Source organism: Botrytis porri (genome assembly GCF_014898465.1).
Source record: "Botrytis porri strain MUCL 3234 chromosome Unknown BPOR_005, whole genome shotgun sequence".
Taxonomy (NCBI): domain Eukaryota; kingdom Fungi; phylum Ascomycota; class Leotiomycetes; order Helotiales; family Sclerotiniaceae; genus Botrytis; species Botrytis porri.
The window spans coordinates 2794589-2821007 of record NW_024066079.1 but is presented as its reverse complement, the minus strand read 5'-3'; the positions used below and the strand labels follow the sequence as shown (position 1 = coordinate 2821007).

Sequence of the window (26419 nt, the reverse complement as noted above, 5' to 3'; positions counted from 1 at the left end):
AATATTTTCTTATAAAACTATTGAATATTAAAAGATTTAATTATTATAGAAATCTTCAAGTTATAAACTTAGTATTATTTAAGAAAGTTCTCGTTTTACTTAGAATCATTTATTCTTAATCTTTTACTTTTAGAAAATTCAAAGGATTTTTCATTAGAATTTAAATCAGAATAATTTAGTCTTTTATCTTTATAAGAAATTTCTAAATCTTAGTTTAGACTAAGTTAGGGTTATTATTATTACTATTATTTACTAAAATTAATATATTATTACCCTCGTTATTTAGCTTAATATTACGATTCATTTTCTTATTATTATTAAGTATATTAAAATAAGATTTATTCTTATAATCCCTTTTTATTGATTTAGAATCTGTAAAAATTCTATAATATAATTTTATAATAGTTTTTTCATATTCTGAATATTATTTATTATAAGTAATTTAATAATCTTATGAAAACAAATTAATCGTTTCAAAATAATATATCAATAAGAATTTAGATAATAGAATTTTATATGATTAAACAAAATTTTATTAAGAATTTAGTAATGTTATATTTCTTATTATTAATAATATTTTTATTAAAGATAAGTAATAGATTATCCCCTAGACTATTAATAAAGGACACCTCGCTTATACAGGGATCGTTGTCCAATCAGCACAATAGGAATTAAGAATTGTTTAGAAATTGGTTGTGAATATTTCTTATTTTAGGAAATGAAATATAATAATATTTTTAAAATCATTTAATAATTATTCTTCAATGAAAAAACACAGAAATATATTTGATATATTTATTATTATTTTTCTAATGAATTTCAGCTTTCAAATTTAATATAAAGATTTTTATTTGTAATATTGTTTATTGAATTATGAATAATTGTAAGTATGTACGGGCTATAAAAGGTATTCTAAGATGATAGTCTAGGGGATAATAAACATTTTTAAGATTTCAAAATATTTTCTAGTATAAGGTTTAAGCTTTTATTAGGAAATTGTTTTATTATAGTATATAAAATAATTGAAGTTATTAATGAAATTTGCTTTATTTTAAATCTATTAATCTTAAAAGTTATAAGATTATTATTAAGTATAAAAGCTCAAAATTATTTATTGTATTCTATGAAATGTTCCGATTTAATAAGGTGAGTATGACCTAGATACTTTTTTTTTCTATATTATATTTTGAAAATAATATTTTATAAATATTTTATAATAAGGTTTCTTTATATTAAATCCTTTTGAAAGCTATTCTTTAATTTTATATATAATACTAGAGTATAGCTATTTGTCGAATACTAAAATTACACTAAAACTCATATAAGTTATTTATATTTTATTGAATGAATATAATATATATACTAATAAATTTCATTTCAAATTTAAGAAAAAAAATATCATTTATTTTTAAGATTTTCATTTATTATAAAATCTATATAGAAAGTTAATAGAAATTGAAAATATTGAAATTTACTAATAAAATAAGCGAAAATTGAGAACTTTTCTTTTAATATTAATTCAATCTTATAAATATCAGTATATATCTATTTTAAAATAATGAAAATTCGAATAATAAGCTCTTTATTATATAATAAAATCTTATTAAAAATTTTGATTAAATTCAATGATTTTAAATATTTCTTTTTTATAATTATAAATAGGGCAAAACGCCTGTTTTTGGTGTGATTTTTGAAATCGACAAACAGCTGTATACAGTTACTGTACTCTATTCTATACTCAAAATAATTTCTTTTTTTTATAAACAAAATAAATAATATATACTATAAAGTAATTTATATACTAGAAGCTTTTTTTAATATAAAGTTTTTTTACATTCTCATATATAAAAATATAATTAAAGTTTTCATCATTTTGAATAATAATGATTATAAAAGGAATAATCATTAGATGAAATTCTTAGTTCATTCTTTACTTAATAATATATCCTTAAAGTCCTACATTTTGTCTATATATATTATATAAAGAAATAATAATAATAATGAACGAACTCAAGCATTTTCTCCTCATATCAATTATAATAATAATACGTTTGTACTAAATATTATAAAAGAATTCTAAAACTTGAAAAAACGATATAAAAAATCTTTTTATTATGAATTAACTTATACATTTTAAATATATAAGTATTTATAAATCTAATAATAAAATGTTATTGAATGATAGGCTTACTAATATTGTATTTATTAAATTGGAATTTAAAAATTCTAAAGAATTTCTTTTTTCTTTCCATACTAGCTAATATACTACTATTGAATTAATTGAAATATCTTCTTTTAATATAAATGTTATCGATATAAATTCAATACCTAGAAACAAAATGAAATTATTTAAAAAGGTTGTTTTGATTTATTCAAGTAAGTTTAAATCCTAATGTTTTCATAAGTTGATGAGATAGTAATTGAAAATTCCTTTCGATATTTAATTTATTATTAATTAAAAAGTACTAGAATTTCATTATAAACTATATAAACCTAGGATATTTTTTTACTGAAACCCTATAAAAAAAAAAAGTAAATTCAGCTCGATTCAGCTCATTCTTATAATTTTGACTTCAATTCTACTGTTATATCATATATTCGATTTATCCCTAAGCTTGAAAGTGACTAAGTCTTCCACTACTATTAGAATGTCAATATTATTATTAATCTAGAACTGATCTCCAAGAGGAGTACTTTGGATTCGCTACTTCGATGAAGTTGGGGTTGAGAAATACATGATGGTTTGATGCGAACATTTCAGATAGCTGTACTAAAATATTTCAGTACAAACTAGGTAGCTGTGGAAACTTTCAGATGACAGTCATAGTTGCGAAATGGGCATCGGATTTAGCAATAGAAAGTGCAGATGGGGAAGGCTTGACGATAAAAGCTCATGAATTGTTATCATCTCATGCTTAATAATCCAACTTATTCGCTATCAAGCAGCGCCTCTGTAACTTATTTCTCATATTTTGGTGTTCTAGTCTATGGATATTGTATTGGACTGTATTCTAACAACTACCCGCAGAGGCCAGACCAATCTATACCAGTGGCAAAAAACAATAACGCCATCGAGACCAATTGTATCCCAAACCACCGCATACCCGACGCCAAATCAAAAATTCATCCATCATCATAAATTTTACCAAATCCAACAAAAGAACGTCAGAGAACCAAACACCAACACTAACGCCAAACCTATACCCAACCCACTACACCCTCTCCTCACTTCCTACATCCACCCTCTGCATCACCGCCTCCCTCTCCACCCTCATCTTCCCCAACCCCTTCACCCCCTTCACCCCCACACTCCCTACCCCACACACGACCGCCAACCCCACAAACGGCAAACCCAACCAACCGGTCCACTCTCCCCTCCACATAAGCCCCAACTCATAGAGACCCGCGACCGCCGGTCCCGCCAAAAGCGCACTACTCGTTTCCACCACTGCGATCAATGCGAAAATTCTCGCCACATGTTTCTGATCTACCAATCCCGTGATTAACGAGCGGACAAGCGAGACGAATCCCGTGCCGAGGGTGTAAATTATGAGACCGATGATTGTGAGATGGAGACTGGGGGAGATGGCGATGGTGAGGGCACCGAGGATTAGGAAGAGAGAGGAGATGCGGGCGAGGAGGAGATCTTTGTGGGTTGATGAGAAGTGGAATTTGGTTATTAGAAGGGAGGAGAGGAAGGGGATGACAAGGAGGAGGAGGAGAATGTTGATTAAGGCCCGGAGAGAGAGGATGAGAGATGCGTGAGATAAGGGGATGGAAAATCGTGTAGATATGTAGCGGATGCAGAGGTCGATTGATTGTTGACCTATGACGCGGGTTATGGACGGTAGAAGGAGGAGAAGGACAGGTAGAGTAAGGAGAGGTCGGCTAGTGGTGTAAAAATCGGATAGACGGCGGGTGATGGTAAATTTTCGTTTTGGCTTTAAGGGTTCGTTAAACTCAGATGACGAATCGCTTATGTATTCCGAAGATGAATCGTCTGGAACCAATGTGGAAGTCTTTGTCTGGGAGGCACGAAGATGAAGTGTCTCGGGTACAAAAGCAATAAGACATGATAATCCCAATGTCATAACAAATACTCCACAGCATATTGAGATCCATGGAGAATAGACCATAATTGCGGCTGCTACGGTTGGGGCAATAAGTTCTGCACAGAGTGAAGCACATGCGGCAAAGAGGAAAGCATTTGCCCTGTTAATTGTCAGTGATAAGAACTGAAAGTGTTATATCCCTTGGATCGTACCTTTCATCTTGAGTAGTAACATCTGAGATGATAGCATAAAATATTGCGGATGCGGTTTTTTCACCGCCACCAATGAATTGCAAGAATGGAGCAAACCATATAGCACGGATTGGTAGCATCATCCACTCGCTCATAATGAACACTTCAAATAAGAGGGAAAGGAGAAGTCCAAGTATTGACAAAGTAAAGACTGGTTTGCGTCCAATTCTATTTGTACGTCAGATGAATTCTTTTCAAATTGCAAGTTCGCAATTCAAATTGCAAAAAATTGACCATGTAACTTTACAGGTATACAAAATTCGTACCTATCAGCCAAGAGTCCATATGGAACAGCCATCAGCATTCCTACATATTATCAACACCAGTCTCTAGTTTTTCTTTTACAAAGATCTTCCATACCTGGTAACGCTTTCATTGTTTCCAATACCGCAGTCAAAATATTCAATTCTTCTTGAACCTTATCGCCCTTGCACCTAGCTTCATCAATCGTGCTACTCAGCCCTACCCCACCTTCTCCCTGTAGTTCTTCATAATAACGATGACACAAGATATCCTCATATATACGCATCGATGGTATCCAAACCAGATAGATTGCAACCCCAATTATAAAAACTATCGTGGTAAGAAGTAAGATGATAATCCGCGGAGAACGCGTTTGATGAATCAAGGAGTTTACGCCAACGGTACTTGGCCGTGAATGCTCAAGAAGAGGAGATTCCTCGTCGAACGTTCCATCGTGTGAAGATCGTGGTTTTGTTTTCGATAAAGACATTTCCGCAGATGATGTGAAGTATTGCGCCGGCGCATGTAATAATCAAGAAGAATAGGAATAATTTAGTAAAGAGAGAGTGGAAAAGAATTCAGAAATGAGAAATGTAGTACCAAACAAATACAAATAAGAATATACTTTACATATTCTCTGACTTTGGGAAACAACAGTCAACGTTGAAATAGAAAGCAACTGACCTTTTTTGTCGCATGCACGGTGAGATGTACATCAGATGAATCGTACATAAGTAATTCAACGTGTTCGCTCCTGATTATATCTTAATAGAATCCAGGCATTGGGTGCGTACAGAATGAGTGGCGAAAAAAAAAATGCTGGGTTTAGACGCTAGAGTGCGTAAAGCGAGAAGATGAAGGGGTTGCAAGAGATCGTACCTGATGATAACGCGCTGGTGTACCCGATATCCCTACATCGTTGTTACGGGAGCTGCCTCTAGGGTCACGTGGAAGTGTCTAGAGATCTCTCGAGGTGGTTTAGACTAGACTTCAAGTAGGAATTCAATAAGGTTGTAACTGGTTGCAATTCTCGTAACTATAGTAATGAAACTAATGATTGTTCTTGAGCACGAAGCTCTACATTGTAATGAAACCCATTCCCTTATATAGACCTTCGTTCTCTGTGCTCAGTCGGATCACAAATGATCCTTCTGATCCGATCAACTGGATCACTAATGATCCCTCTGATCCGGTTACCTAAGCGTCGGGGTCACGTGACGTCTATTGTGGCAGACCATCGTAACAATCGTGCACGCCCCTATATCGTGCACACTTTTATTTCTTTTAAAAAAGATATTCTAAATTCAATATATAATCAATCAATCATTGAATTCTATTAATAATTATAAATAATATATCATATTACTATTTATTTCTTATAAATTAATTAAAATATAAAAATAATTATTATATATAATATAATTTCAATATTAAAATTATTAATATAAAAATATTATATATTAATTTATTTATTAATAGGAATAACGAAAATTGATTTTTTTTTAATTTTTTTTATAAATTTGAATATATTTTAATATAAAGAATTGAAAAAATTAAGTTTTTATATTGTAAATTTGATATTATATCAATATATTATTCTAAGTTTTTATAAATAATCTTTTTTAAAATAAAAATTAATTATAAATCAAGTATTTTATAATAATTTTTAATTTTTTGAATTATATAATATTATTAATAAATTTATTTTAATTAGAAGACTAAAAAAAACTATATTTTATTAAATATATATATATAATCGATTATTAAAAGAATTATAAAAATTAAATATTAGGATTATATAATTAATAATAAGATATTTCTAAAAAAGATATTTCTTTTAAATTTATTAAAAATAGAACTAATTTGAATATTAATAAAAAACAGAATATATTATAATATTGAATTATAATTATATTTAATCTATAAAATTTAAGGACTTTTTAAAAAAAAATTCTTTTAAATATGGATTTATAATATTTTTTTTCTTTAAAAAAAAATTAGTAAATTTATTTATTAAGAAATTAGAATATATTATTTTATTTATTATTTTTTCATTTTATATATTAATTTATAATATAATAATTTTTAATTTTTAATTATTTATTATTTTTATATAATTTTATTATTATTATATTATAGATTTTCTAATATATAAAAGTTTAATTTTCTAATTAAAATTCAAATAATAATTTCAGATTTTTAAAATCTATAAAGAAATATTTTAAAATTCTTTTTATTTTTTTGAATATTATGTATATTTTTGAAATTGTATTTAAAACTTAATTTTTCATATTTTTCAAAATCTCAAACTTTTTTTCAATAATAATAATATAAATCGATTCAAAAAACTTATTTTTAATAATATAGATTTATTCTAATATAAATTTTTATTAAATTATTAATATCTTAAAATATTATTTTTTAAATCAATTAATATTCTATTTAATATTTCAAATTCATTAAAAATTAATTATTATATTTCATTAATCTTCAATTTGTTTTTTATAAATTTTGATATTATTATAAATAGTTTTAGATTTATAATCAATTTTTAATTCAATAAATTAAAGCGTGCAAGATACAGGGTCGTGCACGATGCAGGGATATCGGTTATGGCGTAATTCACGCGCTGACATGCAGGCACAAATTCTATCTTATCATCGCGAAATCAGCCAATGAAAAGTGCCATAGATAAAGGAAAGATGCAGGTTTCAGAGACATCAAACGGCCATCGTTGGAATTTTCAACATTGCCAAATAAGGGAATGTAAAACATTGGATATATCCTTTACCAGGTGATTCTTCTTCTTTCAGGTACTCCTATCTCTCTGTTGCTCCCTGCTGACGCATCTTTATGCCGTACACCATTAAATTCCATGGATACCACAATGATATTGATGTAGTGAATCTTGCACTCATTCCAATACTTCGGATACCCACAGCTTCATCGTGCGACTTCTTTAGTTCGGAACAGAATTCAGAGTTCACAATCATTCCGTTGCTTCTCAATGACACAATGATTTCCAACTCACAACTTAGCAGTTGATTTTCACAGTAGCCGACAGACTTCTGTGGCACAATGGAATTCGTTCTAGAGCATCAAATTTGAGAAACATGGCTTCCCGATACTTGCTATTGACATATAGATCTTCCACTTTAAGTCCTCGTTTGTCCAAATCCATGTCAATCAACGTATATTTGTGGCACAATTGAGTTTGTCCCAGGGCGTCGAACATAGGAAGCTTTGGCTTCTCGAGATTTTGAACCGAACCGGCATGCATCTCTCTTATGTACAGAGAGTGAGATTGTTCTCTTGAGCTCCAATGGTAATTGAATATGGAACAAAGTAGTTGATGTCTCGAAGCAGCCATTTGTCTTGGGTGCATGACGTACAATCGTCCGCTGTTGATTAATGATGTTCTAGTGGACTTAGTTTCAGTACACAGGTGTGAATAGACTCATATCAACTGGGTTACATATTCTTTTTACCTAAATACGTCTTCCGGGGTTGATCTGCGAACTTCGATCTCACGCACCTTTTTGATATGCATTCTAAAATACATCCACCAGCACTAGATCAGCTGGTGTTTCTTAAAATACGGACGACTTATTAGCTTAAGTAAAGTCCAATGTACTTGGAAGTATGTTTCCATGCATTCATACTATTGTCTGTGCGTTACCAATGTCCGATCTGGTTCGCCCCAATTGTTCAGTTGTACACCCAGAATTAGGAATTACATGATTCTTGGGGAGAAACGAGATGAAGTCAAACTTCGATTTCTGGGAATGAATTGACCATTCCGTACATGGATGTATGAAGCGAAATCGGCTATCATGGTTGATACAACGTTTATAGATTGGTTGGGTCTAAAAGATGTTGTCGACAATTTGACACCTGTGAAGGGTGTCTTTTACCACGTGGTATATCAGTGCAGTGAGTGTGAAAGCATGACCCACGTTTCTGAGGCAATTCCTCTCACGTCAACAAGAAGGCATGGCTTTTCCCCCTCGTTGTTGACATTCGTTTCGCAGGCCAGTTTCTTAGATTACCTACTGAATGGTATCTCGTATCTACGTGGCAGTGAACGCTTGCATCCCCGAAAGTTAAGGTCGCAAGAAGCTATGAACGTTATACAGCGATACCATGCCTTACTCATTAGCACTCCTGATTGAAATTTCCGTTAAGTTTTTCATCACGTTGAAGCCACCAACGCCCTGGGTCATCGACTAAAATATGAGTGAAGGCTAAGAACCATTGCTCTGGATCTTTGCACAGATTTTTTGCAGCGGGAGATTTACTGTACTCTGATGATCTTCCGCAGACACCGTTCTTTACCTCAAAAACTCTAACTTCGGACTTTTGAAGTCAAATTCCACAGAAGAATGAGTTTTACGTATCTTCTTCATGTGGTACACAATAGTAATGTCAAAACTTACATGAAGCTATTCAGCCCAACTCGCAGTTAAAATTGGAAGCGATGGCTGATAGGTTCATTGACGAGTGCAGTACGTATCTGCCTGTGTTGACTTGCTCAAGTCCACTTGGCAGAGGAGACACACCCAACTTTCAGCTCGAACGATTTCGAGAAATTGTTTGAGTTCCACAAGTCTGTTTCCCGTGATGAACAATCATAGCAGTTACCAGTCGATAGCAACGAAAGAAGATTTCTCTCCCAGGTAACATACCAAGATCCAGAGATTATCGTGGCAAAGGGGTGTCTTAGAACATATTATGATAATAACAATCTGTCGTGCATATTCACATGTTCGTCGTGCTCTCGGAGTTTTAATATTGTTATTCGCTTGTTCCTGGTACCTGATCATCATATATACATTGCCGTCCCCATGTTTTCTGGAGGCATGGACCGAGTGTTATTAACCTAGCTCTAAACCGTTTCAAGCTTAACCTCCCTAAACAAAGTTTTGTATCTGTGAACCTGAGGATTTCATTTTCGGACTTCCTAGTGGCTTGGCCGAATATCATCAGACTATTCTGATCTTGATCTTGCCAACTAAAAGTGTGTATCCATAAGCCTCGAAATTACATTTCCGAACGGATGGTGCTTTCCATACAGGCTCTTCCCAAGTTGATCAGATCGCTTCACACTCGTAACTCTAATCGTAGCCGCCTGTAAAAGTTCCAATTCGAAAATAAGAAATCGGCCAACCGTTACGTACGAACAGAACACCTTTAATCAATCTCAATTAGAATTTGGCGACTCTTCGTTTTTCTCTGTGGGCCATTTGCCGGCTCTGTAAATTTTCCGATTATCCTATCGTCTTGAGGTTAGCATTCTCCGAGAGATGTATTGCAATAGTAGTGTCTTCGCACTTGACAACATGTCGGAAGAATAGTGCCACAACAGTCAATGGATTTCATTCAAGTAGAATGAAAACAATTATACTTTATGTGGCTTGAGATATGCAGGACATTATACTAGATGTTCGAGGGATCAGCTCTGTGAGTTCCTCAATGCTGTTGATGGGGGTCACTCCCGAGGTCATCTTGCATCTCTGAAGGCTGGGCATATGACATCTGAAGCCATCTGAACCCCTCATCCTATTGAATACGGTGTTTCTTCTGCAGCTAGATATACAGTCTCTACTTGATCTTGAGGTTCTCGGTCCAAGTGAAGCCCTGGAGAGACTGACATGGACCCATACCGAACTCTCGTTCTCTACGTGATGAAGAAGTATAAGAATCAGCATCTATTCCACTCCAAATCAACATTTTCTCAATCATCTTACATTTACACCTCAAACGAACAATTGTTAACAATTAAAATGCGATCCGTCATCATCACCTCAGCATTTGCAGCTTTGGCCTTTGCCAATCCACTCCCCCAAGTTATTGATTTGGGTGCGATTGATGCTCTTCCACCAGCTGAAGTTTATAATGCTCCAGTAGACATCCCTTCCAAAGATGTCGTGATTCAGCCAGTTGTCAAATCCATCAACGAAGCAGCTGCTGCAGTGAATAATATTGCTGTTTGAGCTGTTCCAGATATCCCAACTGTTCCAAATATTCCAGATATTCCAGATATTCCAGATATTCCAAGTAGATCCGCTAAAAAGCGTGATCTTGCCAAACGCGATTGCGAGCAACAACCAGCCGGCTATGGTCCAAACTCTAAGTAAGTTCCCAGCACATGATAACCTCAAATCATAACTCCGACTGACAATCTTAAAGACCAGATACCGCTGATGCTTTTTTAGCCGATCCTCAATACAACAAGATCGCCTCTAAAGCTCCCACTCCACAAGGTTACACTCTTACTTTCTCTGGACTCAAAGGTTCTACCCAGACCACCTCGTATCTTGGTTACAAGACCTTGAAATCCTATGACACTGTTGAGTGTGCTCAATACTGTGATCAACAAGAAGGTTGCATTGCCTTCAATATCTACTTTGAGCGTGATTCCACTGTTGATCCTGGGTTTAAGTGCTTCAACCCACCTTCCACAATCAACTACAAGTGTGTGAAGTGGGGTATTCAAATCAAGAAGGAGACTGCTACCAATACCGGTCAATACAGAAGTATGCTTCTCTCCCTTTCTGTTTGAATCAGTCAAATCACATAGTATTCTAAGAATCCTTCAGAGGACTTCAGCGTCGTCATTTCCGGATCAGATGGATACAACAAAAACTACTCCCCGGAACCTTGCGATAACTACAATGGTCCAGCCTCTCTCGGAGGAGCCATACAACCCCCTCTCGATCCAATCACCAAGACCGATACCTACATGGGCTACAAATTTTTCTCCTTTGACGACGTCAGAACCTACGAATACGGAGTCGTCGCCTGTACATCCGCCTGCACCGCGCAATCCAAATACAATATTGAGCATCCTCCTTCTTCCGGCCACCCAGCTATCTGCAACCAAGTCGTCGTCTACGTATTGAGTCAAAGCAACAAACCTCAAGGAATCTACTGCTCCATGTATACCGAAGTGTGGGCTCCCAACCACGCAACTAATTATGGTCAATGGAGAGGATCTGAATACTGGTCTGTTAGTCAAGCGTATTCCTATAGCAGAGCAGACTATGATGCCAAGTATCCAAAGGCTATCTGTGATGTTGGGGGATGTCCAGCGGATTCTTACAAGGGTGGTAATTGGGGCGGATGGGGATTCGAGAAGAAATGTGAGTCCAAGAGATCTGAGAATGTGGTTTTGTGATGGATAACTGATCTGTTGAGATATAGAAATGATAAGATTACTTTTCTTTCAAATGGATTCACTCTAACTCATGATTGAGATGATGGATATGATGGATGGAGGCCTTTTGATGGGGTTTAGTTTATATTCATTTCTCTTGCACCACACTCCTTTATGATTTAATGAAGACTATGGATTGGAACATGGAAGGGATAAGAGGATGTGGTCATTTATTTAATTTATTGCACCTAGGCTGGTATATCTTATAATAACGAAAAAAACTTATATGTTTTTCACCATATTTTTCTCCTCCTCGTGATTTGATTTTTGCGCACTGTCATGTCTATTAATCTCGTCTTTCGAAACCCATTATTTTCAGCCGAATTTCCAACTCCCTACATTGGCCTTTAGCGATTAATAAGGATTATCCTCGAAGCTCTCCTATATCCCACATCTAAACCCCTACATTCTATAAGTTACAAGAAGGGTGAATATAAGTTCTCTTTCCACATTCTGTATCTTACATCCTACATCCTACATCCTACATCCTACATCCTACATCCTACATACTTCTCTTACCTCTCCCCATCTTCCCTCTCCCCCTCTCTTTCCCTATCCCTCTCCATCCTCAACCATCCTCATCCCCTCCCCAAAAACACCCTCTCACAAAATCATTCCCTATCCTCTAACCTCCCAACCCAAGACCGTATCCCATATTTCACATCCCACACTCCCGTATCCCCGCTCATCCAATCTCATCTGGTTTTCTGCGCAATATCCACAACTCAAAAGGCTCATCACAGCTTATCACTTCACATTACTTTACTTCCCTTGGTTTCTTTATACCCACCCAAGTACCCTCTTCTCTTCTCTTCTCTTCTCTTCTCTTCTCTTCACAAGTCAACATCATAAGTATTACCATCAGTTCAATCCCATTACTATTGATTTATTTAATCTGCCATTTATCACCATCACCATTACCATCAACTTCATTTCACGATTTGCATATTCAAATTCACATACACACACACACCAATTCAAAATTAAATTCAGATTCATATCTTTATACAAATTCCACTATCTATTCCCTATCTCTCTCTCCTTCTCTTGTTCTCACCTCCCATCTGCCACCTCCCCTCTCTTCCTATCACCCCTTTCCTCCCCCTTCACCTTCTTCACTGTCTTTGCTTTCCCCCCCTTTTTGCATCTCTCTTCCCCCCCTCATCCCAATCTCCCACCAAAAAGCTACACATATGCACACCAAAAGCTAAGTAGACCAACATTTCGCCTACTCATGATATCATATACTTCCTAAACTATGCTTACTAATATAATAAACTATGCTGTCCGTAGACAGGGTTCTCCGCTCCAGAAAATGCATTGGAACGAAAACAAACAGACTTATTTGCACCAACTCGCGCATGCACCTACGCACCAACCATCTAGATCGATATGTGGTCTATCCACCTCCTCCAGACGCACTAAATCATCATCCACCAACAACTATCTATTAATCCCGTGATGTAAATCTTAACTCATAAAATCGCACTTTACAACTTCTCCTTCAAGAGCCCCTTCATCCTTCTCTCCACAGCCTCCAAATACTCTCCAGTGGTAACATAATCTCCCTTTCCGGTGTTTCCACAAGCCAATGCCAGATCTTTGGTCATAATGCCCTCCTTGTCAACAACATCCACACAAGCTTGTTCCAAACTCTCTGCAAAAGCCACAACTTCTGGGGTATTATCCAAGTTACCTCTTTGAATCAAACCTCTTGTCCAGGCAAAGATTGATGCGATAGGGTTTGTGGATGTAGGGTTACCCTTTTGATGTTCGCGGTAATGACGAGTGACTGTTCCGTGTGCGGCTTCGGATTCGAAGGTCTTTCCATCAGGGGTGATGAGAACTGAGGTCATGAGACCGAGGGAACCAAATCCTTGGGCAACAATGTCGGATTGAACATCTCCGTCATAGTCTGGTATTTCGAGTTAGTTTATCCCGAGTGTAAATATGAATCATATCAGAGGGAAAAACATACTCTTCAAAGCCATAACATAACCACCTGAACTCTTCATCATTTGCGCAACCATATCATCGATCAATCGATGTTCATACCAGATGTTCTTCTCCTCAAATTGAGTCTTATATTCCTTTTGGAAAATCTCCTCAAAGATATCCTTGAATCTACCATCATACTTTTTCAAAATTGTGTTCTTGGTGCTCATATACAAAGGTAATCCCTTGTTAAGAGCCATCTTGAAACTGGCATGAGCAAATCCGCTGATGGATTCATCGGTATTGTATTGGGTTTGCGCAACTCCTCCTCCTGATTTGAAATCATAAACGACTGTTTCGGTTGGCTTGCCATCCTTGGGGGTGAAAGTCATGGTAAGAGTACCTGGACCTGGAACAACCATATCTTTGGCCCGGTATTGATCTCCAAATGCATGACGACCGATGATGATTGGCTTTTTCCAGCCAGGCACGAGACGGGGAATACGTGGAATAACGATAGGTTCGCGGAAGACGGTTCCTCCTAGATGATTACGGATCGTACCGTTTGGTGAAAGCCACACTATTTAAGTACTTGTTAGCTTCTTTTCTAGCTTCCCATTTTCGGAGAAATGTGCAGTGTTTGTATAGGAAAGCAAAACTCACTCTGCTTCAAATTGAATTCCTTAACTCTAGCTTCATCCGGAGTGATAGTAGCACACTTAACACCAACAGAGTACTTCTTAATAGCTTCTGCCGCATCAATGGTAACCTGATCATTGGTTTGATCTCTATACTCCAATCCTAAATCATAGTATTTCAGATCAACATCCAAATAAGGATGAATGAATTTATCCTTAATATCCTTCCAGATAATGCGAGTCATTTCATCACCATCCAATTCGACAATTGGGTTCTTGACCTTAATTTTTTGGAAAGATGTTGCGGATGCCATGGTGCGCGAATGTGTAATGGCGCTGCCAAATCGTGGAGTGAAGATTGAGGATCGAGGTGCGCTGCGAAGAAGGGAAGAGGTGATGCTGCGGTGGAGAGACATTTTCGAAGAGGTGCAGACGAGGCTTTTTGATCAAAAATCCGACGGCTACTCTGCTTGGTCAATCAGACGTTTGAAATTCCTAGCTGCAATGCGCTTGCTTGTACCGAGGACTAGTGAGGAACGTGGGGGATTTCTTAACCGCGGGGAAGGAGAGGATGTCTCGGAGGGAGGGAATGAAGGGGGAATTGAAAACTCGAGGGAGATATTCTCGGGTCAGTTCTAGGGGGAATATCTTATAGGTGTGTATATGTATGTAAGTATATAGAAAGTCTAGAACAACTTTAAATACAGACGGGAAGGAGGGGAAGAAAGGAAGGAATTTTCCAAGCTCAAGCTTTCTGATCGATAACGGAGTCACATCTCAACAATGAATGACCAAACATCCACATTTTCAATACATAATGAATTTGGTACATCTTATTCAATTTAATTCATCCAAACCACACGTTGATCATTCTATTATCCCATCATTATCCAATCCATTGACTCCAACCTCCATTCTCCGCCAATTCAGACTTCACTCCCGCTTTCACTCTACCCATGGAATCTAGTCAGTACCTACCTACCTTGGAGGAACATTCATCTAATTGACCGAACCCGGAAGCTACAAAACAACGAAAAGGTTACACACAACATCATACAACCAGTCACTCAATTCATCCACCATAGGCAAAATATCTCTCATTTCCATACGTTCCCCAAAACCTCGAAAAATCCATCAGCTGTGCCCCGCCTACGAATCAAAAGCTCTATCCGACAACGGAGCATTTCCATGACATTTTCCTCTGCAGCTACCCCCACATCGGTTGATTTAGCAGCGGCCAAATGGCGGATTGGCGATGCTGCGTCCATTGCGAGGAGTCGTAGAACAAGGGTTCAATCTACAAGGGGATGCTTTGGAAATGGTTCCGGAAAAGATCGAGAGCTTTTTTTAACCTTATCATGTGGAATGTGGATGATATGGTATGGATGGAACCATCAAACTATGGGATTTCGAGAATTCGTCCGCTTCAAACTTACAAAAGGTCTAAAGAACGATTCCTATTGTAGACTATGCAGATGAGGTAAAGTATCAGGTATAGACCTTTTGTCAATGATATCATCTTCATTCTAACTTTCACACTCAAATATAACTAACAAGTAGCTGGGTAGCTACGCTCAACACCCGAGGCACAATGCTCTCTAGAACTACTTTCCCTTAATTCTACTCCCGTTCTACTCATACTTAGTACCAACTCACGCATAGCCTACTATGAAATAATTATAAAAGATTTGCCTTCTTCATTGTGACTGGTCATCTCACTTCTTTTGCAAGAATTTTTAAAAGAGATAACTCTACTTGTAGAACTTCTAATGTTACATACACCTTTACATCCGCGACCAGTTGACAATCCCTTCGCTCTCGCTAATACTTTCACCCCTTTTCCCTTTGACCTACACATCTTGATAGTATAGAATCTCCCCGAACAAATCACCAATGCATACATATCAATATCAAGTTGCCACAAGCATCCAAAATTATTTTATGATGAAAGTACCTAATGAGCATCGTTCCTTCGCTTTTACTCATTCCTTGACTATCCTCTATAAATCTTTGGAGAACGATAAGCCCTTGATTCCTCAATATTTTCCTTGCCCCCAGTATCGTACAAATGATGCATCTTTCCCTAACCCCTTTGCGTTTAGAAGTGAACCAGATATCAATTCCTTGCCCCGAACTCCAAGAAAGTATTCCATCCGTTCATCATAAAAGCTCCCTTTCCTTCCTATAAAATACAGTCTCAATATATCAAATTTCCCGAATTAGAACTGCAGTCCTTCGAGTCCTATAACTCCTTGAAGAGTGAAGTCGCAATGCCCTGAATACCTCCAGACGAACGATATTCAATGATCCAAGGATCGTTTAATCGATTGGACCAAAAGGATGCGGAGTTGGACCCGTGTCAACAGGAGATGAAAGTTTTGCCCTCGATTTACTCTTTCTTGAGCTTGAGGACGGAGTTGATTCGCCAGGTGGATCGGACTTCTTCTTTGACGGCCTTTGCCTTTTAGTCTTATTGATTGGATTGCCAGATTTGGGTGTATATCCACCATCATCTTCAGCATCTCGCTTGCGTTTGATTTTGGAGCTATTTCCACTCAGAGTAGCATCATAGCCAATGCCATCCTCTTCGACGATTTCTAAGGAATCTTGACGAGCGGGCGCGGGAATGTGAATGCGTTTTCCTGCTCCACGCAAGGCACCAGGTTTGGTGTTTATTTTTTCAATAGGACCTTCCCCGTCTTGAAGAAATATCTTAGGTTCATGACGACGGAGCCAATTGAGAACACTATGAGGATTCTTGAGTGTAACATCTTGTGCTGTAGGAGGATAGACGACAGTCGCCATGCCAGGGACTATATTAATTGACGCATCAACTTCGTGAAGGTATTTATCCATTTCCTCCAAAGACATGTAGCCGATTGGATGCTTCTTGCCAGGCTGAGGCTCGAAATCAGCCAATGATTCGGGAGAGACGTGAGGATTCATCAAAGATATGTGTGGAACGGTCGACATGAGTTTCGCAAGAGATTGGGTTGGTTTATCCGTGGTATTCGTGTCATCTCTGTCCTTCAATAAATCCTGGAGTTCTTTGTACAGGGCTTGACCTTCAGGTGATGTGTCTTCGGCAGCTCTCGCAAGCTCTTCTTTTGTGACTAAAGCAGGAACCTCTGCAAGAGCAGGTCCACCAAGGTTCAAATCGATGCGCTTGTCGCCTGGTATTTGAGCAGAGTTGTTAATGTCTAGTAGTAAATCCATGAGTCGACTGTAAATTATTTTGTTAGCTATAGTTCTCAAAAGCAAGTTCGAATCTTCACTAACTCATTTTCGCGCGCCAACTTCTTTGCTGTCTCATCTGCCAACTGCTCCTCCATAAATAAATGATTACTTTGGCGCATCGCTTCATCAAACTTTATTCGCATCTTGCGATACTTCTTTCTATAGTCGCACATATTAGTTGATGATATTGCAGATTAGAGAGGTAACTTTTGGGCAAGTTTGTGATGTTGGATTCGCAAGGTTGGGTTTGCAACAGCACAAGTGAGTAATTAAGTCATAGAAAACTAAGTACAGTCACACCCGTTCCTGACAGCTCTCCAAGTGAATTTCTCGGGAAGTATTTGAATGGAATTGAAGGAGCGACGTACCGAAACGACTTGTATGGCGGTGGTTTGACTTGATCTGGCGGACTACTGTGAGCACCATCCTCATGCTCTGTGATATCCTCACCCAAGATTTCTTCATCAAGGGACGACGTCATATTCGACTATGTTATCCTTAATAAAAAAATCGCGATGATTTCTTGATGGAATGGATTTCGATGAAATTATTGTTGTTGTAACAAAATCAAGGAAAAGATCACCGTCGTCGCAGAACCGAGATTGATCATTGAATAAGAATGAAGCATATATTTAGAGCATCATCAGGCTGAGAGTCATTGAGATTAGTTCAGGGTGAAAATAGCCGGTGCACTACAACAACAGCGCAGCCTTCTCAAGCTCATAAGGCTAGTCCAGACCTCGTTAGATCCGGGTCATCTTATCACCGTATCGCCGACGAGGAAAGTTTCTCGATAAGAAATTTTGATGGATTAATTTTATGGGAGGTTTATATTTGATCAATTGCCTTGTATTTCCAACTACAAAATGTCACCATTAATTGTTGAATCAGACACCATGGACTCAACTAAAGATCACAAGAAAGAGAGAAAGGAGAAGAAGGAAAAAAAAGAGAGCAAAAAGAGAAAGTCAAGTGCTATTACAGAACAACCAGTTTCCACAGAGTCAATGGACGTCGACACTGAGATGACAGGTGCTGATGAAACAACCCCAATTGAATCTAAAAAGAAGCGCTCGAAGAAGGAGAAGAAGGATAAGAAAGAGGAACCAGTCGGAGCTTTAGAGGAAACTGAAGAAGCGAATCCAACAGAAACTCCAGAAGAAGTCGCAGAAACAAATGACGATGAGACGTCCGAAGAACCACCAACCAAAAAACGCAAATCCTCCGTCGAAGAAATTGAAGTCGATATTACTCTCCCAGAACCTCCTTCGAAGAAAGCTCTCCGTCGTCTAAAGAAAGGCAAACCACTTCCTCCTTCCAAATCAGGCGCAGAATCCTCTCCCGAACCCGAAGGCAAAAAGAAGGCTGAAGTCGAAAAGCGTTCAGGTCATGGTGTGTGGGTTGGAAATTTACCTTGGAGTGTATCAAAAGAAGAGTTACGCAAATGGTTTGTGGAATTCTCGGATCTTGAAGAGGAGCACATCACCAGAATTCACATGCCCGGGCCAAATGATGGAAAGCCTGCGAACAAGGTGGAGAAGAAGTTTGGAAAGCCCGTTCATAATAAGGGATTTGCTTATGTGGATTTTGCTACGGAGGAACAGGTCAAGATGGCAGTTGAATTATCTGAACAATTGCTCACTGGACGAAGACTCCTCATTAAAGACAACAAATCTTTTGAGGGTCGACCAGAAAAGAAGGAGGCTGTGATTGAAGGAAAGCCACCCAGTAAGAAGATCTTTGTCGGCAATTTACGATTTGATGCTACAGAAGAAGTTATCAAGGAGCATTTCGAAAAGTGTGGAGCTATTGAAAAGATTCACGTTGCAACATTCGAGGATTCTGGAAAATGCAAAGGTTACGCTTGGGTTACATTCGAAGAAGTATCAGCTGCGCAGAGTGCAGTCAAAGGTTGGGTCTTGATCGAAGAAGATCTCTCTGACGCGGAGTCCTCATCTGAGTCCAGTGATTCTGATTCCGATGCCGAGTCCGATTCAGAAACTGAAACCAAACCAAAAGCAGAGAAGTCCAAGAAACCAAAAATCAAAACGAGGAAATGGTGGGTAAACAAGATTCAAGGACGTCCTTTACGTATGGAATTTGCAGAGGATGATCAATTGAGATATAAGAAGCGATATGGAAAGGATGGATCCAAGAACCCTAACGAGAGACACCCACGCGAAGAACGTGAATCTGGTGGCAGAGTTGGAGCTAATGATGAACCTGTTGTGCCGAGGGTTCCAGGAGAGAAGAGAGAGAGATCAGAGAGACCTGTTAAGAAGGTTGAGTATAGATCATCTTATGCGCCACGTCTGACTGGTGGTATTGTAGAGAGTGAAGGAAAGAAAACTAAGTTGTAGTGGTAAAATGGTGTCTGCGGACGGGTTGGAGGATTGTAATGAAATATATTTGTGAATCAAATTTCATGTTTTTCGCACCGAACTTCGGCGTACTCGTCTCGCCGTTTATGTTTGTCCATTTACCATGGCATCAATTATCATCATCTATTCTAGCGTGTTATCTGCTTCCATCACCGCAGACTCATGTCATTCACACCACGTTCCACTTCAAGGACAAGCTCACTCACACAGCACATATTTCACATTCACAGTTGAAGTAAGCCTGTTTCATTCATTTTCATTCATCTCACTCTCTCACTTCTCACTTCTCAAACACCCGCAGTACTTTCAATAAAAACCAAATCACTATCTCTATCCCTCTATCCTCCTTCACCCCCTTGCACAATATGATCCCCAATCATCCCTCATATCATACCTGTCATCTTCATGTAATCATCATCCCAGCCCTCGATCCCACTCCCGGTTTTATAACGAAAACATAGACTTCCCTCTTTCCCAACTCCAGCCATACTAACGGGATTCCAAAATACTTCTCCCATCTAACAACACCCACAGCCAATCCAATGCCCACTACCTTCTCGAGTACCCAGTTCGACTCATGGTCGTTTGGAAAATCGTACATATCTGCTGAATTTCCAAAAGGCTGCAGAAGTATAGTGTGAAACTGAATGTGTGGATATATGCCCAACCTATGTTATCCCCCCCCTCTAGCTCCACATCCTCCTTTCAGTATACCATTCTCCCGCACCCCATCCTCACATCCACCTTCCTCTCACATCTACTGCAAGCTTCCATCTCCCGCTTTCTCCCCATTAGCTTTAGGCTGGAAATAATCCACCATCTTTGCTGCTTGCTCCACATGCGGAAGAGCTTGTGATCTGTTCAGCGTATTGAGATTTCCATTCGAATACGCGTTACCAACTCCATTACCATTCTCCACTCGATTCAAATTTCCAAGAGCAGCTTGTGCTTGACCTCCAGACATCGCATTACCCTTCGCATTGGCATTCGTACGTACCTTGCCACCAGAACCCATATTAGTTCTCGCGACCTGATAATTCTGTCCATCTTGATTCAAGTTACTCGGATCTCCAGCAGGCGGTGCCTTAGCCCGACTCTTCCTCGGCCGACCTCTTGTCTTAGGTTTGGGTTCCTGAGCAACACTTGAATTATTCTTCGCGTTTGGATTCGAAGCCTGATCTTTCGTCTCTCCGTTATTTCTGTTGGAGTTTTGTGAGCCTCCCTTTTCACCACCCGTATTTCCCGTATTCTGTCGTTTAGCACCTGGGGTGCCAATAGCATTAGCGATCGAATTCGAAGCTTGTCGTTTGAGATTATTGGGATTTTGAGGATAGTTGAGTTGTGGTGGCGGCCTGCTATTTCCATTTTGTGCTTGTGACTGTGCTTGACCTTTTCCTGGACTACTTTGTGAATATCTGCGTGCAGGTTGTGATGGTGGCGGCATTCTAGAACTTCCTCTAGAATCCTGCTCTCGTGCTGCATCTTTTTGCTTTCGAAGGACATCGTCAAGAATAGCCTCTTCACGTGGATTTGTTTGCTGTCCTGGAGCATTAGCACACCTTTGTTGTCCTGGAATTCCAATCATCAGAGCAGAAACTTCAGAAGCTTCTTTGAGTCGTTTCTTTTCAGCTTTATCTCGTACATAGATCGCCTTTTGTTGTCTGCGTAAATACGTGTCGACCATATAAGTCTTTTGTGATTCGGTAAGCTTTAGCATGGCCTCGGATGATATCATTCCATGGTTCAGGATCTGCTGTAACATAAAGTCTCGCTGTCTTTGGGAAATTGTGATCATTGGTCGACTTGGAGCTTTCTTCTGCTTCTGTCGCCCTTGATGATCTGCTTCCTGTTGCTGTTGCTTAAGTCTTGCATTCGAGGTGAGAGCTGCCTGTCTTTGCGCTGCCTGTGGATCGGTGGTAGGATCAGGATTAAGACGAACGAGAAGAGGCTCAACCCTCTTATCCCATCCTCTAAGTTTCGCCTTGATTGTTGTGACATACCAATTCGGCATTCCTATTACTTCCATGCGTTTGATCGCCGTAACCCATTTTAAGTTCGTTGATTCGTTTGTCAAATCAATAGAACCACCTCTAGTGGTGGCCATGTCTACAAAAATGGTTGCCATAATCATCCTTGTCTCAAAACCATTAATTGACCTGGATTGAATTAAAACAGGAACGTAAAACTGTTGTCTGTCTAGTAAGCATTGCTCTTGTGCTAGCGCATTCAATTCTTCGAATGATAGAGTATAAAGAAAACCCAAGACGGTGATTGGCACCTCCGATTCGTATTGCTCAATTCTTGTTGCAGGAGCTGGGATAGGGCCCATTGGGATGTGCAGTCTTTGATTGTAAAAGCTCGGTCGGATGTTTGGTTTGCCTACAATTCATAGTCAGTGGTAATCGAAGACAGACATGCTCAGACAGATTGTACTTTTTTCGTCAATGAACCATTCCCAATCTTTTAGACCACCAAGCGCAGAGACACTACATGAAGGAAATTTATCCTTGAATGCTTGTTGCGATTCAGAATAATCGTATTGTAAGAATACTGCTTGGGAACGGCCTTGAACTTGGCGACGAAATTCATTCTGGTCATTTAAAAATCTAGAAAGCTGTTGGATCGACATGGCAAAAGTTGTGCTGGATCTGAAAGCTACCCAGGTAGAAAGACTATCTTAAATAAGAGCAAGTCTTGAGTGCAATGGCGCATGCAGAAATCAAAAAGGTTGATAGAAAGCGCAGTAGAAGCAGTGATTGAAAAAAGGTTGTGTCGGATTCGCTTTTCAAGTGGTACTGAGAGAAAAGTCGATGAATCTTAAGGTTTGGTTCAAGAAGCGGCTTTTCGCGGTCCTTGGTGGGAGAGAATAGAAAGTGAATACTTTTTGAGCCATACAAATGAAAGTTGATACAATGAAGAGGCTTAGATGACCAATAATAATGCAAACTTTAATAACAACAAATGCTTCGACATATCCAAGTGATGCTGAATTCTCACTCCCTGACAAGTCTCTATTGTCGGTACCCTACCATCGTCGCCATCTTATCTTCTTCGAATCAATGTGTATTTATGGTGAGGACAGTAGACACAATTCCCCGTCCGAAGACTCCTCATCTGAAAGCTTTATGATTTATTATCGGACGATACAATCTAGTTGAGAAGTTCTGTAACGAACCTTCTCCTGCCATTTTCACACAAAGTACGCCTTTCGATCTCTGCAACATATTCCAGTGGCTACAAATGCTCACGAGCAATATAAATTCTGAGATCATGATCTGCAGTAAGTGCTGCAGTATGGTTTTATTGCCATTTTCATGGTCTTTGGGGTGAAAAAAATGGGAGAGGTCCGTTGGCTAAACGAAGTCGTTATGCTGATGCTAAGTGAAGACTTTTGCAGACAGACTTTCTCCATCGAAAAGCCATGGATGGCAAAGCTTCGAGGTCCAGTAATTAGAGTTTCTGTTTGGGCACACTTGTGAAGAGAGGCTGGATGTCGTGTAGGCTTCGATGTATCAGTCTTGAGAAGCACGTCTTGCTTCTCGGTCCAGATGAGTTCTGGAAATCACCTGACAAGTCTGGCATATTCAGGTATTTGTATTCATCTTGAACACATACTAATAAGCCTTCAAATAGCAACCTAGTCGGTAAAAGACTATCGTGGTCTCGAGTTACGAGAATCTCCTGTCCTTCCTTCCAAGGAGAATGTACAGCTCCTCGTGTTTCTTGATAAGATTTCAAGGCTTTTTGTGTGTATTCTGTACCTATTGGCGAGGAAAGAAATCAAATAGTACAATGCTCCCACTCTTAGAAAGTATGGATTGTCACTGCAACGCACTTGCTTGCAAATGGTCAATGAAGTGCGTTTGTTGTGTTGCACAAGTTCACGTGCAGCCTGCAGATTGCTGACACATAGCGTGCAGGCTTTACACCATGCATCCTTAATCCAACAGCCTTAAGATCATACAATCACTAACCAAACACCTCAGAGTGTCGAGAGCTGCTCAAATGCCCCTTGACAAGCGACGAGTATGTCATTGTATTCGTGAAGTTAATGGATAGTCTCTTCGCTTCAGCCATCGAAACTTTTACGGTGGTCACGACAGGGTGAACATTTAAATTCCAGTTGATGACGGGATGTGGGCGTCAAGATGGGATGTCTGAATTCTCAAGTAGTCATACGGAGGTGAGAAAAGCTTCTAGAAACTGTATATCGAAGAAAGAATTCTTTTTATTGACAATCCTCGTTCCCTCGTTAAGATTGCTTTTCCACACCTAAAATAGGGGGATTCTAGACCCAGCCAGTACGTAAGCTCTGGGTTATCTGCCGACTGCTGGATCAAAATAATCATAAAACGAATGCCATGCGCTTTATACCCAAGCCTAACTCCGAATACAAGTGCCATATCATCATGTTTTTTCCATTACCAAGGCCCCATCGAAATCCTTTCGATTCTGCTTCAATTTAGTGGCCTTATCACATGCCAAGCTTCATGAACTAACCTTTTGGTGAGAGTTTAAGACTACAATGTTCTCATAGTCATCGATTGATCCCTCCATTAGTACTGCTGCGACCACCAACCAAACGGTTCTACAGTTGCACCTAGAGCAACTGACGATGGGTTGCTACTGTAGGGAGGGGTCTGAGGGAGGGCTCAGAAAGATGTATCGGAATCTATAGGATCGTCACTGAATCTGCTACGATTTCGACGGTGATGTATTTGAACTGGCGTCGCTGATGAAAATCCGGTAGTGTTAGCAGCTGAATGTACAATCTGTTGTACAATCTGTTGATTGCCATTTGATCGAGGCAACAATTGACTGGCGCGGTTTGTCATCGAAAGTTGGGAAATACTAGACGATGTATTGGGATTGATGGGATCGACGTTGAGTTTGCTGTGTCTTTGAAGATCAGGAGTTCGATTCGGCTTTGCCAATAAGAAGCCAGCAGTTTTCAGAGATGGCTGTACACTCTGTTGAGCTCGACTGGGTGGAAGTACTGGTTGACTGGGGCCGTTTCCCAATGTAGGCTTGAAAGTGGCAAATGAGTCTATGTCATGCGAATCAAGAGAGGAAACTCAAACCTCGAGAATATATAAGTTCTTGCCTATTTCATGCTTGGTGACGTGGATAAAGGTGGAATCCTATCATGCTCATTAGTTGTTTTTTGTCGGATGAATGGAAAAGTGAGTTCTTACGGGATCATTCCTAAAAGCGTCACTAAGCGCCTGTAATGAATGGAATCATGAGCAGATTCTGCAGTTATCATTCCAACGGTCATACACACCTCGGCCTCAATAATTTCCTCTCCTCCGCGAAAACTCTTCATCTTGCTCACCCAGTATTCATAGATGTCAGGACGTTCCTTGAACCAGTCTTCACTCGGCTTGATCCAACTATGTTTGTTGACACCCGCTGGTATTGTCAACTGACCAAGCTCACATAAATTGTCTTTTGTAACAGGTGAGTCCTTGAAGCTCTCTGCCCGTGCAAGGTATTCCCAGTGACGTTTGCTTGTATTGTAGCGATTGACAAACGTCGCAACAGTTTCAAACACATAACCCGATGTGATATACATAGTTGGCATGCCAGGAATGTAATCAGCCTTTCCTCCGCTGTTCCTGAAGATGCGTGTCTGGAAAGAATATCTCCGCTCCTGTGGCTGATCCATTATCCGAAGCGCTGATATGAATAACTGATATATGAATTTATGATATGAGTTTGTATAATGTAATGATAAGATGCTTTGTTGACATCGCCATTCATAATATATAGTCATCGAATATTTGGGGGGAGGAGCAACGAAGACTGAAGGTAGCATATTCTCTCAGGAAAAGAGTAGTTTAGTGTGGATTATATTTCTTGGATTACAGGAACGAAGCGCATAGATGTGTGCACATGATTCAGGAGCGAAGCAGAAACTTGGAAATGGAAGGATGTGGATAGAACCATGGTTCTCGATAATCTCTGGAACAAGTAGTGTGGGCTTTCAGTTTTTGATTACCATTTTATGTCGAGATTGTTGTAGATCCTCGATTTTCATCAAACAGAACGCACCTCATTTTTGAATTGCGATGCGAACTCTAGAAGATCCAGGTACGAAATATAATCAAATTTGGAGTTTATTGAAGAAGTCTCTGGAAGTTCTTGGATGAATCCATGGGAAAGGGACGTGTTCGAATCTTGAGTTGATTAGAGTTACATCAACTTCTATTGCTTTCCCAATCGTTATTCTTCGGCAGCGGACGCTTTTCTATCTGTTATGTTCAATGAAAGACAGGTTTAATGGGGGGTTCTTTAAAAGCATTTATCTTCGGTCTCGGTGGTCAGTAATCTCCCTTCTAGTCACCGCCTGTGTGGTTACAACATTGATTGAGATCTTCTCTGCATCCATATTCAGTTCAAATCACTCTGTAACGGCCAATAGCACGAGAGAGGTAATATTTTGGGCCCGGACTTCGGGTATTCA

General features: G+C 38.8%; 7 protein-coding genes across 7 annotated transcripts; 2 read left to right on the top strand and 5 right to left on the bottom strand.

The window, feature by feature from the left end:
• Positions 1-3212: 3212 nt before the first annotated feature.
• EAF01_004501 (uncharacterized protein) lies at positions 3213-5036 on the bottom strand (the record flags this gene model as incomplete). Its single annotated transcript, XM_038912755.1, has 4 exons — positions 3213-4212; positions 4265-4471; positions 4570-4609; positions 4664-5036. The coding sequence occupies 4 exons, from the start codon at positions 5034-5036 to the stop codon at positions 3213-3215; spliced, it is 1620 nt and encodes a 539-aa protein (XP_038772439.1).
• Positions 5037-10329: 5293 nt separating this feature from the next.
• Positions 10330-11723, top strand: EAF01_004500 (uncharacterized protein; the record flags this gene model as incomplete). Its single annotated transcript, XM_038912754.1, has 4 exons — positions 10330-10518; positions 10621-10679; positions 10736-11082; positions 11146-11723. 4 exons carry the CDS (start codon positions 10330-10332, stop codon positions 11721-11723), a joined length of 1173 nt encoding a protein of 390 aa, XP_038772438.1.
• A 1217-nt stretch (positions 11724-12940) lies between these two features.
• On the bottom strand, positions 12941-15100 carry EAF01_004499 (uncharacterized protein). The gene is made up of 3 exons (XM_038912753.1): positions 14361-15100; positions 13741-14277; positions 12941-13677 (listed from the first exon to the last, which is right to left on the bottom strand). Exons 1-3 carry the CDS (start codon positions 14749-14751, stop codon positions 13253-13255), a joined length of 1353 nt encoding a protein of 450 aa, XP_038772437.1. The 5' UTR covers positions 14752-15100; the 3' UTR covers positions 12941-13252.
• A 1554-nt stretch (positions 15101-16654) lies between these two features.
• On the bottom strand, positions 16655-18053 carry EAF01_004498 (uncharacterized protein; the record flags this gene model as incomplete). The annotated part of the gene is made up of 3 exons (XM_038912752.1): positions 16655-17558; positions 17615-17731; positions 17941-18053. 3 exons carry the CDS (start codon positions 18051-18053, stop codon positions 16655-16657), a joined length of 1134 nt encoding a protein of 377 aa, XP_038772436.1.
• Positions 18054-18438: 385 nt separating this feature from the next.
• On the top strand, positions 18439-19932 carry EAF01_004497 (uncharacterized protein; the record flags this gene model as incomplete). The annotated part of the gene is made up of 1 exon (XM_038912751.1): positions 18439-19932. The coding sequence occupies one exon, from the start codon at positions 18439-18441 to the stop codon at positions 19930-19932; it is 1494 nt and encodes a 497-aa protein (XP_038772435.1).
• Positions 19933-20710: 778 nt separating this feature from the next.
• EAF01_004496 (uncharacterized protein) lies at positions 20711-22582 on the bottom strand (the record flags this gene model as incomplete). Its single annotated transcript, XM_038912750.1, has 2 exons — positions 20711-22332; positions 22387-22582. 2 exons carry the CDS (start codon positions 22580-22582, stop codon positions 20711-20713), a joined length of 1818 nt encoding a protein of 605 aa, XP_038772434.1.
• Positions 22583-24605: 2023 nt separating this feature from the next.
• On the bottom strand, positions 24606-25621 carry EAF01_004495 (uncharacterized protein; the record flags this gene model as incomplete). Its single annotated transcript, XM_038912749.1, has 4 exons — positions 24606-24980; positions 25035-25094; positions 25149-25178; positions 25238-25621. 4 exons carry the CDS (start codon positions 25619-25621, stop codon positions 24606-24608), a joined length of 849 nt encoding a protein of 282 aa, XP_038772433.1.
• Between the last annotated feature and the right edge of the window lie 798 nt (positions 25622-26419).